This window comes from Leucopleurus acutus (genome assembly GCF_964270905.1).
Source record: "Leucopleurus acutus genome assembly, chromosome: 18".
In the NCBI taxonomy this organism is placed as follows: Eukaryota; Metazoa; Chordata; class Mammalia; order Artiodactyla; family Delphinidae; genus Leucopleurus; species Leucopleurus acutus.
The window spans coordinates 21,278,943-21,294,302 of record NC_139160.1 but is presented as its reverse complement, the minus strand read 5'-3'; the positions used below and the strand labels follow the sequence as shown (position 1 = coordinate 21,294,302).

Below are 15,360 nucleotides of genomic sequence, written 5' to 3'. Positions count from 1 at the left end.
TTGGCCTGTTAGTCTTGACACTTGAGTAGCGTTGGGATTTTTCCCAAAAATTGAGCTAGCAAGTTAAGGAATGTGTGTGAGGAGAACCCCTCAAAGAGCTCAAAAACAAAGAAGTGGTTTAGTTTACTGAACAGAGAATTCAGCCAAGATAACTGAAGCGCTTCACCGCTTGCCCTGGCCAGTACAGCTTACTTATTCTTTATTTGACTCTGCAAACAGTAACCTGGGAAGGCACGGTAGTCTTAACTGCTCAGGAAGCTAGTCCTAGCTTTGGGAAAGGAAAAGAGAAGAGCCCCAAAGTTAATTTACCCTTGTCTTAGTTAACTTTTAAACATCGTAGTGAATAGACTGTACTTTCTTACAGTTTAACCAGGGATACTGGAGGGGGGACCCTTGTTTGTGGAAGATAAGTTATTGTGGGGTAATATCTGAATAGGAACTAATGGGTGTGTGCTTCATCCCATGTGATTCAAAACCCTGGGAGGCAATTCCACAACAAGGTCGAGCTCTACTTGAGTAGTTGCATATGAGTATAACCCAGAACCTCTGGGTTTTAATATTATAACTAACTAAAAATTTAATATCAAAACCAACAGAAGAAAAAGTAGCCAGATCTCATTAAACTTAAACTGGCAAAAGTATTGGCAGGAAATCAGAAAGTTAATGGATGAGATGGCATGAAGTCACATGACAATATAGTTTTTTTTTTTTTTAAATAAATTTATTTTTCTCGCTGCGTTGGGTCTTCGTTGCGGTGCATGGGCTTCTCATTGCTGTGGCTTGTCTTGTTGCGGAGCGCAGGCTCTAGGCTCACGGGCTCAGTAGTTGGTGGCTTGCGGGCTCTAGAGCGCAGGCTCAGTAGTTGTGGTGTATGGGCTTAGTCGCTCCGCGGCATGTGGGATCTTCCCAGACCAGGGCTCGAACCTGTGTCCCCTGCACTGGCAGGCGGATTCTTAACCACTGCCCCACCAGGGAAGCCCCCCGACGACATAGTTTCTAAAAAATGTTTCTAATTAGAGATCAGAAGTTGTAATCCCATTCTGAATAACGTTTTTGCTGACATTTTAGAGGATATCTTGTGTGTGTGTGTGTCTATATACATTTATGTATACACTGTAGGAAAAAAAATCTCTACTAAATAAGATGAATGCCAAGAAGAACCGGCTATAATGTCAACACTACCTAATCAACTACCTAATTTTAAGTGATACGTATTCCAAGGCCATCATTTATTTGACTCATTGATGCTTGGGATTTCCCTCATTCAGTGGCCGGGGCCCTGTGCGTCTACTTTTAAGAAGCTCCTCAGCCAGGTTAGGAACTACTAATAAGGAGTCTTGTGTTCCACAGAGATGCTTGATACATGTATAGGATCACAGCCAAGAAAATAAGAATCATAGAGGCTAGGGGGCGGGGGAATGAAGAGGAACTGCTTAATGGTTTCCTTTTGGGGTGCTGGAGTATTTTGGGGCTAGCTAGAGATGGCGGTTGTACAAAATTAGAATGTACTAAGTGCCACTGAATTATTTGCTAAAATGGTTTATTTTATTTTTGTTTGTTTGTTTTTGCCTGTACCGTGCGGCTTGTGGGATCTTAGTTCCTCGACCAGGGGACCAGGGATTGAACCCTGGCCCGGTGAGTGAAAGTGCCCAGTCCTAACCACTGGACCGCCAGGGACTTCCCTGGTTTATTTTGCAGTACGTGAATTTCACCTCAGTAAAAAAACTTTGGGAAAAAATACGAATACTGTCTTTGTATACTGTGTATTGGAAAAATTAATTATAACTGTTTAGATTGACTACCTTCTGACTATATATTTTTCTCTTAAGACTTTTCTCTTAAAGCACATTTTCATTGTTTCTAAGGTACATCTTATCAGTAGTACCTTTTCCAAGGTGCTTGGTAATATTTTCTCCTTAATTAAAATGCCATCACTCCTTTTTGATCATGTACAGCCTCAGGTGGTAGCAGAAAGAACACTAAACTTGGGATCAAAGCATTTGGGGGTTGGAGGTCCACTTCTGCCCCATCAGCCATGTGGCCTTGGACAAGTTGCCTTCCTGAAACTGGGTTTCCTTGTCTCTTTTTCTGTCCTATCCCAAACTTGAGGGGGGATCCACTGAAATCATTTATGTTGAACACTTTTGTAACGGCAAGTTACAGTGCTTCCAGACGCTAACGTTATGTAGTTATTTTGCTTTTTTTTTTTTTTTTTTTTTGCAGTACGTGGGCCTCTCACTGTTGTGGCCTCTCCCATTGCGGAGCACAGGCTCCGGACGCGCAGGCTCAGCGGCCATGGCTCACGGGCCTAGCCACTCCGCTGCATGTGGGATCTTCCCGGACCGGGGCACGAACCCGTGTCCCCTGCATCGGCAGGCGGACTCTCAACCACTGCACCACCAGGGAAGCCCTGTTTTGCTTTTTAACTTGGACTCGACAAAACCCAAGAATGAGTTGAGGACAGTAATGAATTATTGGATTTATTATTAATGTGTTTTATAGTCTGTAACTTATAGTGTTAATCGTTCCCTTAGTTATGAATTTAGTAAGGCTAAGAATTAAGCACAGATATTAAACTTTTTCAAGGCTAATAGTGAGATGAGTTTTGGGGAGCAGGACTTGTTCTTTGGTACTGAAATACATAAAACATGATGATTTTTTAAGTTCCATGCTCAGGGAACCTTCTACCTTAGTCATCTGTAACCACTCTGAATTTGGTTAATGTCTGTAGATGAGGAACAGGTATCTGTATGTCTGTTAGGGTCCTTTTTGAGTTCCTTTGTTTTCTCTTGGTGTAAGGAAGCCCCTTGGCCATCTTGTGAAGTGACGTTCTTGGCAGTGGTGACTTGTGGTAGGTCTCCTGGGAAATACAGACTTGGGAACACTCCCAAACGTGCGAAGTAAAAACATTGGGCATATTGCTTGCCAATGACTATAGTAAATTAGGATTTTATTTTAAACTGACAAGAATTAGAGTTGATAGTATATACAGAGAAGTGTGCTAATTTCCATGTGTCTCCTGTTAATTGGCGCAAGGCCAGATTTGCCGACGGAAATCGCATAAAACTGCAGAACACGGAATGAATGTGGGGGGCCTGGCTGTGGCAGGTGCGTGCATATATGTCACAGTGAGTGAGGACCTATATAAGGAAAGGAGGATGGAAAGCAACATTTGTGTCTTTTTTTTTTAATAGATCTTTATTGGAGTATAATTGCTTCACAATATTGTGTTAGTTTCTGTTGGACAACAAAGCCCTTCAGCCATATGGGCACATGTCCCCATATCCCCTCCCTCTTGAGCCTCCCTCCCACCCTCTCTATCCCACCCCTCCAAGTCCTCGCAAAGCACTGAGCCGATCTCCCTGTGCTGTGCTGCTACTTCCCACCAGCCAACTATTTTACATTCCGTAGTGTATATATGTCGATGCTACTCTCACTTCGCCCCAGCTTCGCCCTCCCACCCCGTGTCCTCAAGTCCATTCTCTATGTCTACCTCTTTATTCCTGCCCTGCAACTAGGTCATCAGTACCATTTTTTTTTTTTTAGATTCCATATTATATGTCAGCATATGGTATTTGTTTTTCTCTTTCTGACTTACTTCACTCTGTATGACAGACTCTAGGTCCATCCACCTCACTACAAATAACTCAATTTTGTTTCTTTTTATGGCTGAGTAACACTCCATTGTATATATGTGCCACATCTTCTTTATCCATTCATCTGTCGATGGACATTTAGGTTTGTTCCATGTCCCGGCTGTTGTAAATAGTGCTGCAATGAACATTGTGGTACATGACTCCTTTTGAATTACGATTTTCTCAGGGTATATGGCCAGTGGTGGGATTGCTGTGTCATATGGTAATTCTATTTTTAGTTTTTTAAGGAACCTCCGCACTGTTTTCCATAGTGGTTGTATCAATTTACATTCCCACCAACAGTGCAGGAGGGTTCCCTTTTCACCACACTCTTTCCAGCATTTATTTTTTCTAGATTTTTTGATAATGGCTATTCCGACTGGTGTGAGGTGATAACTAATTGTAGTTTTGACTTGCACTTCTTTAATAATTAGTGATGTTGAGCATCTTTTCATGTGCCTCTTGGCCATCTGTATGCCTTCCTTGGTGAAATGTCTATTTAGGTCTTCCGCCCATTTTTTAACTGGATTGTTTGTTTTTTTGATATTGAGCTCTATGAGCTGTTTGTATATTTTGTAGATTAATCCTTTGTTGCATTTGCAAATACTTTCTCCCATTCTGAGGGTTGTCTTTTTGTCTTGTTTATGGTTTCCTTTGCTGTGCAAAAGCTTTTAAGTTTAATTAAGTCCCATTTGTTTATTTTTGTTTTTATTTCCATTACGCTAGGAGGTGGGTCAAAAAAGATCTTGCTGTGGCTTATGTCAAAGAGTGTTTTTCCTATGTTTTACTCTTAAGAGTTTTATAGTGTCTGGTCTTAATTTAAGTCTTTAATCCATTTGGAGTTTATTTTTGTGTATGGTGTTAGGTAGTGTTCTAATATCATTCTTTTACATGTAGCTGTCCAGTTTTCTCAGCACCATTTATTGAAGAGTCTGTCTTTTCTCCATTGTATGTTCTTGCCTCCTTTGTTGTAAATTAGGTTCCCCTATGTGCGTGGGTTTATGGGCATTCTATCTTGTACCGTTGATCTATATTTCTGTTTTTGTGCCAGTACCATACTGTCTTGATTACTGTAGCTTTGTGGTATAGTTTGAAGTTGGGGAGACTGATTCCTCCAACTCCATTTTTCTTTCTCAAGATTGCTTTGTCTATTCGGGGTCTTTTGTGTTTCCATATGAATTGTAAAATTTTTTGTTCTAATTCTGTGAAAAATGCCATTGGTAGTTTGATAGGGATTGCAATGAATCTGTAGATTGCTTTGGGTAGTATAGTCATTTTCATAATATTGATTCTTCCAATCCAAGAAAATGGTATATTTCTCCATCTGTTTATGTCATCTTTGATTTGTTTCATCAGTGTTTTATAGTTTTCTGAGTACAACTCTTTCGCCTCCTTAGGCAGGTTTATTCCTAGGTATTTTATTCTTTTTGTTGCAGTGGTAAATGTGAGTGTTTCCTTAATTTCTCTTCCTGATTTTTTGCTGTTGGTGTATGGGAATGCCAGAGATTTCTGTGCATTAATTTTGTTTCGTGCAACCTTACCAAATCCATTGATTAGTTCTAGTAGTTTTCTGGTAGCACCTTTAGGATTTTCTATGTATAGAATCATGTCACCAGCAAGCAGTGACAGTTTTACTTCTTCCTTTCCAATTTGTATTCCTTTTATTTCTTTTTCTTCTCTGATTGCCGTGGCTAGGACTTCCAAAACTATGTTGAATAATAGTGGTGAGAGTGGACATCCTTGTCTTATTCCTCATCTTAGTGGAAATGCTTTCAGTTTTTCACCATTGAGTATGATGCTTGCTGTGGATGGGTCATATATGGCCTTTATTATGTTGAGGTAGTTTCTCTCTGTGCCCAGTTTCTTGAGAGTTTTTATCATAAATGTATGTTGAATTTTGTCAAAAGCTTTTTCTGCATCTATTGAAAGCATATGTTTTTATTCCTTAATTTGTTAATGTAGTGTATCACATTGATGTGTGTATTTTGAAGAATCCTTGCATCCCTGGGATAAATCCCACTTGATCATGGTGTATGATCCTTTTAATGTGCTGTTGGAATCTGTTTGCTAGTATTTTGTTGAGGATTTTTGCATCTATGTTCATCAGTGATATTGGTCTGTAATTTTCTTTTTTAGTGATATCTTTTTCTGGTTTTGGTATCAGGGTGATGGTGGCTTCGTAGAATGAATTTGGGAGTGTTTCTCCCTCTGCAATTTTTGGAGGACTTTGAGAAGGATCAGTGTTAGCTCTCCTCTAAATGTTTGATAGAATTCGCCTGTGAAGCCATCTGGTCCTGGACTTTTGTTTGTTGGAAGATTTTTAATTATGGTTTCAATTTCATTACTTGTGATAGGTCTGTGTATATTTTCTAATTCTTCCTGGTTCAGTCCTGGAAAATTGTACCTTTCCAAGAATTTGTCCATTTCTTCATGGTTGTCCATTTTATTGGCATATAGTTGTTTGTAGTAGTCTCTTATAATCCTTTGTATTTCTGCAGTGTCAGTTGTGATTTCTCCTTTTTCATTTCTACTTTTATTGATTTGTGTCGTCTCCCTTTTTTTCTTTTTTTTTTCTTTTTTTTTTTTTTTTTTGCGGTACATGGGCCTCTCACTGCTGTGGCCTCTCCCGTTGCGGAGCACAGGCTCCGAATGCGCAGGCTCAGAGACCATGGCTCGCGGGCCCAGCCGCTCCGCGGCATGTGGGATCTTCCCAGACCGGGGCACGAACCTGTGTCCCCTGCATCGGCAGACGGACTCTCAACCACTGTGCCACCAGGGAAGCCCTCTCCCTTTTTTTCTTGATGAGTCTGGCTAAGGGTTTATCAATTTTGTTTATCTTCTCAAAGAACCAGCTTTTAGTTTTATTGATCTTCGCTTTTTTCTTCGTTTCTGTTTCATTTATTTCTGCTGACCTTTATGATTTCTTTCCTTCTACTGACTTTGGGTTTTCTTTGTTCTTCTTTCTCTAGTTGTTTTAAGTGTAGGGTTAGATTGTTTATTTGAGATTTTTCTTGTTTCTTGAGGTGAGATTGAATTGCTATAAACTTCCCTCTTAGAACTGCTTTTGCTGTGTCCCATAGGTTTTGGGTTGTCATGTTTTCATTGTCATTTGTTTCTATGTATTTTTTTATTTCCTTGATTTCTTCACTGATCTCTTGATTATTTAGTAGCACACTGTTTAGCCTCCATGTATTTGTGGTTTTTACAGTTTTTTTTTCCTGTAATTGATTTCCAGTCTCATAGCATTGTGGTCAGAAAAGATGCTTGATACAATTTCAATTTTCTTAAAATTTTCCAGGTCTTGTTTTTGTATCCATGCAGTCAGTCTGTGTCTTTTGGGACATTTAATCCATTTACATTCAAGGTTATTATCGATTTGTTTGTTCCTATTACCATTTTCTTAATTGTTTTGGGTTTGGTTTTGTGTGTCTTTTTCTTCTCTTATGTTTCCCCCGCTTAGAGAAGTTTCTTTAGCATTTGTTGTAAAGCTGGTTTGGTGGTGCTGAATTCTCTTAGCTTTTGCTTGTCTGAAAAGCTTTTGACTTCTTTATTGAATCTGAATGAGATCCTTGATGGGTAGAGTAATCTTGGTTGTAGGTTTTTCTCTTTCATCACTTTAAGTATATCCTGCCTCGCCTGCAGAGTTTCCTCTGAAAAATCAGCTGATAACCTTATGGGGATTCCTTTGTATGTTATTTTTTGTTTTTCCCTTGTTGCTTTTAATATTTTTTCTTTGAATTTAATTTTTGTTAGTTTGATTAATATGTGTCTTGGTGTGTTTTTCCTAGGGTTTATCCTATATGGGACTCTCTGTGCTTCCTGGACTTGGGTGACTATTTCCTTTCCCATGTTAGGGAAGTTTTCGACTATAATCTCTTCAAATATTTTCTCAGATCCTTTCTTTTTCTCTTCTTCTGGGACCCCTATATTCCAACGTTGGTGCGTTTAGTGTTGTCCCAGAGGTCTCTGAGCCTGTCTTCCGTTCTTTTCATCCTATTTTCTTTATTCTGCTCCTTGGCAGTTATTTCCACCGTTTTGTCTTCCAGCTCACTTACTCGTTCTGCCTCAGTTATTCTGTTATTGGTTCCTTCTAGTGTATTTTTCACTTAAGTTATTGTGTTGTTCATCTCTGTTTGTTTGTTCTTTAGTTCTTCTAGATCTTTGTTAAACTTTCTTGTATTTTCTCATCCGTGCCTCCATTCTATTTCTGAGATTCTGGATCATCTTTACTCTCATTACTCTGAATTCTTTTTCAGGTAGTTTGCCTATTTCCTCTTCATTTATTTGGTCTTGTAGGTTTTTACCTTGCTCCTTCATCTGTGATATATTTTTTTGCCGTCTCTTTTTTTTTTTTATGAGTGGGATTGTGTTCCTGTCTTACTGGTTGTTTGGCCTGAGGCTTCCAACACTAGGGTTTGTAGGCTGTTGGGTAGAGCTGGGTCTTGGTGCTGAGATGAGTAGCTCCGTGAGACCTCACTCTGATGACTATTCCCTGGGGTATGAGGTTCTCTGTTAGTCCAGTGGTTCAGACTTGGACCTCCCACCGCAGGAGCTTCAACCCACCTCTGGGCTCGTGAACCAGGGTCCCGCAAGCCGCCTGGGGTGGCAAAAAAAAAAAAAAAAAAGTAAAAAATAAAATTCGACTAGGAAACTAACAGACATGTTAGGAAGAATATAAAAATAAAAATATAGATGAATCAACAACCAGAAGGTGCATCTTTACCATAATAATAAATAAAGAGGAGGAGGGAAAAGAAAAAAAGCAAGTGTGGGGGAAGTCCTTGGCTGTGGAGGCGGGGCCTAAGCAAGGGCGAGGTTTGGGCGGGGCCAATGCTCAGGACGCACAGGGCTGGAAAAGGGGGGCTGTGGGGAACAGAAGGGGCCTAGGCGTGCCCCCCAGCCCTGGTCTCAGAGGGCAGGGGACCTCACCTGGGAGCCCCGCAGGCTCCCGGGGCCTGAGTGGGCGGGGCAATCGCCCTCCACTCCTCTCACTTCTCTTGCACGGCCTCTTCAGCGCGCCGCTCCTGATCTCCCCAGCCTCCCTCCTATGCCCCCAGGACCCACGTGGCCTGGATGGGGTTTGGCGGGGGGTACCGGCCTGGGAGCTCAGCAGGCTCCCGGGGCCTGAGTGGGCGGGGCAATCGCCCTCCACTCCTCTCCCGCTGCTCCAGGAGAGTCCCGCCCGCCTGCCTCTCCTGATCTGGCCTCAGGGGCGCCGATCCTGTCTGGCCTCCGCGCCTTCTCTCCCCTCAGTCCCCCTACATCCTACTGGTTCACTTTGGGTTCCCTCACGTCTCCTTGAGCGTCAGAGTCTCCAGGCAGGCGCACTAGTTGTGGGGAGACGCTAACTCTGCGTCTTCTCACGCCACTATCTTGACTCCACCTCCCGTGAGTGTCTTTTTTGTATTTAATTTCCACAGTAGGCATGAGTAAAGGTGTGGACTCTACCCCTAATTGGTTGTATTGGCTGCTTCAACTATGATGATGATGAGGGAGAATTTAAAAACCTAGAGGTTAACAGGAAGTTTACTAGGAAGGGGGTGATGAGGCTCTGACTCCATAGTCTGCCTCGTTCCTTCATCCCGGGCCGCCTCACAGCTAGTAACATAACGTGAGTAAGAGAAGAGAGCTAACATTTATAAACTACAGGTTCATTTTGGTCATTTTAAGTAATTATCATTTTAGCTTGTGACACTGGGTTGCAACATTTTTCTGCTTCTGTGTATCTGAAAGACTCCAGTACCTCCTGGGAGGGACTCACTAAGACAGTGGCAAGCAAATGGCAAATATTTATTAAGTGAAGAACAGATTTAAGGTAACATGGACTACGCAGAAAATCACCTCCATTGTACTACACTAATCAATGCATATCAAGATATCAATATATCGGCTTATTTAAGGCCTGGGTTAGAATTAAGGCAACTGATCGAATGATTTGGGGTTTAGGAAATAGGGGTGCTTTCCTTTATAAGGTGAGGATCATCTTGGGAACCGTGCATGTGTGGGTGAGGGCAGGGTTCAGGGGTAGCATCTGGTAGTGCCCACTCCAAGTGAAACACGAGCTTAAAGAAGAAACTGCCCGGGGCTTCCCTGGTGGCGCAGTGGTTGAGAGTCCGCCTGCCGATGCAGGGGACACGGGTTCGTGCCCTTGTCCGGGAAGATCCCACATGCCGCGGAGCGCCTGGGCCTGTGAGCCATGGCCGCTGCGCCTGCGCGTCCGGAGCCTGTGCTCCGCAACGGGAGAGGCCACAACAGTGAGAGGCCCGCATACCGCAAAAAAAAAGAAGAAACTGCCTGTGTGAGAAGTTACAGCATTGAAACACCTTACTTTTGTGTCCAGGAAAAACCCTGTTGGAGGCTATGCGTCTGTGAACAAAGGAGAAGGGACAGCGGTGAGCATGTCAGCCCTGAACTGGAAGCCCTTCGTGTACGGAGGCCTGGCCTCCATCACAGCGGAGTGCGGTAAGGAGCCCAGGGCGAGGCCGGTCAGCTGCCTGCTGTACGTGATGAGGCTGAAACTTATGCATGTGATCGTTGGGTGTCATAAGACTTATGGTGTGAGTGTAGTTCAGGCACAGAATGTGAGATTATGAGACACTGAATCTCAGGATTCACAATTTCTTTCTTCCTTTGCGATACTTTTAAGACAAAATAGTGACTTCGGCTGCTTATTAGCAGTTTAGGGTTGAAAGTTCAGTGGGGAGACAGTTGGACCTGTTGCTAAAGGAAGTTTCATGCATCATTGTTGGATGCCATCTGTCCTGTTCTCCTTGTCCTTCTCCCCCCCCCCCCCCATCACTGTTAACACATTTGGCTTTAAAAGAAGTTTAGGGAGCCCCAGGGCCTTCCTGAGCCGGAGGCGAGTGACTGTCATCGTGTCATCATGTTCTAATCATGCCTATTGTTCATGTCCTGCTGGTGACTTCCTCATCCGCTCAGCTCCAGTCAGATCCTATTTGTTCCTTTGTTTATTCCCCTGATCATTCATTCAGCACATGTTAATTGACGGTGGCGATGGGGGGCGGGGTTAGGACTCTGCACTTTCACTGCCCCAGGGCCGGGTTCAATCCCTGGTTGGGGAACTAAGATCCCACAAGCTGTGTGGGCCCGGGTTCAATCCCTGGTTGGGGAACTAAGATCCCACAAGCTGGGTGGCGTGGCCAAAACCAAAACAAAACACATGTTGATTGAGATGCTGCCAAGTGCCAGGTGTTGGGCTGAATCGCTGCTGTCCTGGGACGGAGGCTGCCCCTGAGGAGCCAGTGGGGACCTGGGCTGAGGGGTTGAGGCACATTAACCACCGACCACTGGCTTAGGCTCCCTGTGTAGATTCATCGACACAGTGACTCAAGGTTACTGTGTATGGGTTTATATGTTTGGATGGACTATCTCTTAGGTACTACATTAAACGGTCTTACCTACATTAACAGAGTCACTTTTAGGCTGTAACACACAGGTGAGAAATTCCTTTAGAAAACGCATTTATCTCCGTTCATGTTGAACCCCGTATCAGCCTTCACATGTGTGAAAAATAGTAACTTACATTTTATTTTTATTTTATTATTATTATTTCTTGGCTGCACTGCGCGGCCTGCGGGATCTAAGTTCCCCAACAAGGGGTTGAACCCGGGCCCCAGCAGTGAAAGTGCTGAGTCCTAACCACAGGACTGCCAGGGAGTTCCTAGTAACTTATATTTGAAAGTGGATTTCCTGTTTGTGTAAATCATTCCATGTACCTACTTTTGATAGCAGTGCAGCCTCCTCAAATCCTAGGTAGAATAAGATGGGACATAAATAAAAATGTACAGAAAACACAGTTATGCATTTTTAAAAAGATTTTAAAAAATCTTTTGGTTCCTAATTTTTTTTTTAAATAGGAAGATTGCAGAGTATCTGCCATTTCTTATTTCTGTTTCTTAGTTTACGTTATAGTCTGAATGTTTCCTCAGTAATGTATCCCTGTGTATCCTTTGTTTAGTGAAATTTCTTTCTATTCAGTGAAACATTTCCTTCTTAAAAATTTTAAGGTACTTTTCCAATTGATTTAACCAAGACACGGCTCCAGATTCAAGGCCAGAAGAATGATGCAAACTTTAAAGAAATCAGGTATCGAGGAACGTTGCATGCGTTAGTGAGGATAGGCAGAGAGGAAGGCCTAAAAGCACTGTATTCAGGGTAAGTAGACCTTCGTGTGTTTATATTTCAGTGTTGAGCTTTCAAATGAACAGACTTCACACTAAGACTTCATAGAGAAAAAATACAAGTGTGGGGTGTATTCAAGAGTAAGTAGCAATCGTTGATTTTTTTTTTTTCATTTTTCATTTCAACTTTATTTTCTATATATGTGTTTTAATGTAGCGAGTGTTGTGGTGAAACTGTTTTCATTATATTCAAGTACAGGTAATAATACAAAAATTACATTTGTTTTAATAGCCCTTCCCCTGGGTTATTCTGAATTACTGAGGTTTTTGCTATAATGAAAATGATATGATATTCTCCATAGGTAAGAGTTGCAGTGAACAGCTTTTCTTTAATCCAACATTTAACGACCAGTGTACTGCAGGCACTGGATAGGAAAGTGAGTAAGGCGGGGTCCTGCCTGTGTCAGTCAGAGGCCCTGCAGGAAACAGTTCGTTCGGGTGGTTTAAATGAAGGGAGATTAATGAAAGGGCTACTTAAGGGTTAAGGGAACGAATAAAGGATTTTGAGGTACCTAGAAACTAGCAAAATGAGAAATTGTTACCAGCCCTAGGACCAGAGAGACAAGGACAGGAATGATGTTAGCAGAGCCTACTAGGGCTGGAGCCTGGAAGGACCCAACAGGAGTTGTTGAGAGATGCCTTGCTAGTGCCCAGGGAGAGGAAGAAATACCTCCGCTTCTTCCCCCTCCCTCCCTCCCTCCCTCCCTCCCTCCCATCTTCTACTGGCTGGAATCAGCTGGCAGGGGAGCTGGGTGGTGTCATCCATGGCGCCAGCCTCGGCACAGAGCAGCACGGAGAGGGGCGAGACTGGATCTGGGTGGACACATGGGAATCGGCAGCAGCCCCCTGCCCTGAACGAACTGTGGTTGAGTGGGGACTGCAAATGTGCAAACGGGATTACAGTGGCGTCTGCCGAGTACTAGACTCTGGTTGAGGCAGGGCATCGATCCCAGACTAAGAGGCCCTGGATCTGATCTTGAAGGACCAGGTCCAGATCCCAAACTGATGTCTCACAGCCCTCCCACCCACGGGTCCCCAAAGGTTTTTGTCTTTCAGTCGAGCCAGTCTTTTAAATGCGAGAAGTTGAACATAAAAACCATGCGATCTTCTCAAGAAAGCTAACATCTGGGCCCACATTGGGTCACTTATGATAACAGTAACTGGTGTTAAGGATGCTTTCTCTGGTTTACCAAACCTCTGGCGCTCACATAGCGTAGGTGTGCAATTAGACTCAGCCCGCTTCACGCGCTCATAGCATCTGCCCGGTACCCGTAAGTGTGTGAGTTTACTATACCTGTGGCAGACAGAAGCCACTGAAGGGTTTTGAGTAGAGGGACTGACATGATCAGGTTTCTGTTGTAAAAAATTCCCGCCTGCCATTGGGAGAAAGAGAGACAGTGACAGTGGAAGCAGGCTGGCACATAGGAAGCAGAGACAAGGATCTGACCTGAGGAATTGTCTTGGGGATGGAGAGAAAGAAGACAGGCTGTTTAGGGCAGAGGATCGACATAGTGTACGACCTCATACATGAGGGGTGGTGGGCATGGAGGAGACGGGCTAGTGTCTCTTTCTGGTTCTGGCCAGTGTGCAGATTCCTTGGTCTAGGACGCAGAAGAGGAGAGCGGATTGTTTGGAGAGGGAGGATAATTAGTTGGGTGAGACACTTGCTCTGGTGGTAGGTGTAGGACATGTGAATTGAAAAATCTGGGAAGCAGCTGGAAATGCATCTTGGGATCAGTGTTGGAAACATGAATTTAGGAGTCATCACTCTTTGGACAGTTGAAGCCATGCGAGTAGATGAGCTCATCTGGGGAGTGTGTGGAGCCGTGAGAGAAGAGAGGAAGGACAGAACTCCTGGGCCCCTCAGAGGACAGAGGTAGGATGTGCAGAGAAAGAAGAGGAATTGGAGAGAGTGAAGTTATGGCAGCTCAGGGAGGAGACGGCTGCAAGCAGGACAAAGAGTGGACCATAGCAAATACTGGAAAGACAGAGAGGCTTTATAAGATGCTGATTGAAAAGCATCATTTAATTTAGCTACAGAGATGTCCCTTGGGCCCCTTTTGGTGAGGGGGCTATTGATGAAGAGGGTGGAAGGAAGCCGCATTGCAATCTGAGAAGGAGGTGGGAAGTGTGGCAGGAGAGCCGGTGAGTATGAATGCCACAGGGTGGTTTTGGGGTGGGGAGGGTCCTGGAGGAGGGAGAGGGAATAAGTGGAACGGGGCCCCCAGGGAGGTGGGAGATGAGCTTGAGCAACCCTGGAGGATGCTTACAGAGGCCAGATTTCACCAGGTGCTTTGTCCTGAGAAAGGAAAGCCCTCCCATTATAATGTGAATGGGCAAATAGAACTCTGTGTGTTTTCATTGAGGATAAATATGAGGGGCTGAGCTATCACTTAGGGAACTAATAACTTGCACACATTTAACTGAACCCATATACACACACACCCCACACACACACATATACATATATTTTATTTTTTGTTCCTGTGTGGCTTGTGGGAGCTTAGTTCCCCGACCAGGGATTGAACCTGGACCCTTGGCATTGAAAGAGCACCTAGTCTTAACCACTGGATTGCCAGGGAATTCCCAAGAACCCACCTTTTTTTTTTTTTTTAATTTTTATTTATTTATTTTTGGTTGTGTGTGGGCTTTCTCTAGTTGTGGCGAGCCGGGGCTACTCTTCATTGCGGTGCGTGGGCTTCTCATTGCGGTGGCCTCTCCTGCCGTGGAGCGCGGGCCTCAGCAGCCGTGGCACACAGGCTCAGCAGCTGCAGCCCGCGGGCTCCAGAGCGCAAGCTCAGCAGTCGTGGCTCACGGGCCCAGCCGCTCCGTGGCACGTGGGATCCTCCTGGACCAGGAATCGAACCCGTGTCACCTGCATTGGCAGGCCGACTCCCATCCACTGCGCCACCAGGGAAGTCCCAGAACCCACCTTTATAAAAAAAATTTTTTTAACTTTTTTCTTAAAATATTTTTAAATTAATTACTTATTTTTTTAAATTTAATTTTTATTTATTTTTGGCTGTGTTGGGTCTTTGTTGCTGTGCGCGGGCTTTCTCTAGTTGCAGCAAGCTGGGGCTACTCTTCATTGCAGTGCGCGGGCTTCTCATTGCAGTGGCTTCTTTTTTTTTTTTTTTTGTGGTACGCGGGCGTCTCACTGTTGTGGCCTCTCCAGGCTCCGGACGCGTAGGCTCAGCGGTCACGGCTCACGGGCCCAGCCGCTCCGCGGCATGTGGGATCTTCCCGGACCGGGGCACGAACCCGCGTCCCCTGCATCGGCAGGCGGACTCTCAACCACTGCGCCACCAGGGAAGTCCCTATTTATTATTTAGTTTGTTTATTTTTGGCTGCGTCAGGTCTTAGTTGCAGCATGCAGGATCTTCGTTGAGGCATGCTGGATCTTTCGTTGTGGCACACGGGCTTCTCTCTAGTTGCAGCGTGCAGGCTCCAGGGCACGTGAGCTCTGTAGTTTGCAGCACACGGGCTCTAGTTGAGGCGCAAGAGCTCAGTAGTTTTGGCACTAG

At 44.1% G+C, this 15,360-nt stretch overlaps 1 protein-coding gene across 3 annotated transcripts in view; it reads left to right on the top strand.

Annotated features, from left to right (window-relative positions):
* Window positions 1-15,360, top strand: part of SLC25A30 (solute carrier family 25 member 30) — a 28,920-nt gene that overhangs the window by 1,953 nt on the left and 11,607 nt on the right. The window contains exons 2-4 of one of the 3 annotated variants that reach the window (XM_082859320.1): window positions 1,610-1,635; window positions 9,976-10,097; window positions 11,663-11,810. In XM_082859320.1, coding sequence (XP_082715446.1) covers window positions 10,034-10,097; window positions 11,663-11,810 — 212 coding nt within the window. In that variant the 5' untranslated portion in view covers window positions 1,610-1,635; window positions 9,976-10,033. Of the gene's footprint in view, window positions 1-1,403; window positions 1,636-9,975; window positions 10,098-11,662; window positions 11,811-15,360 lie in introns of those variants that run through there. The other 2 variants (XM_082859319.1, XM_082859318.1) reach the window with 2 other exon arrangements.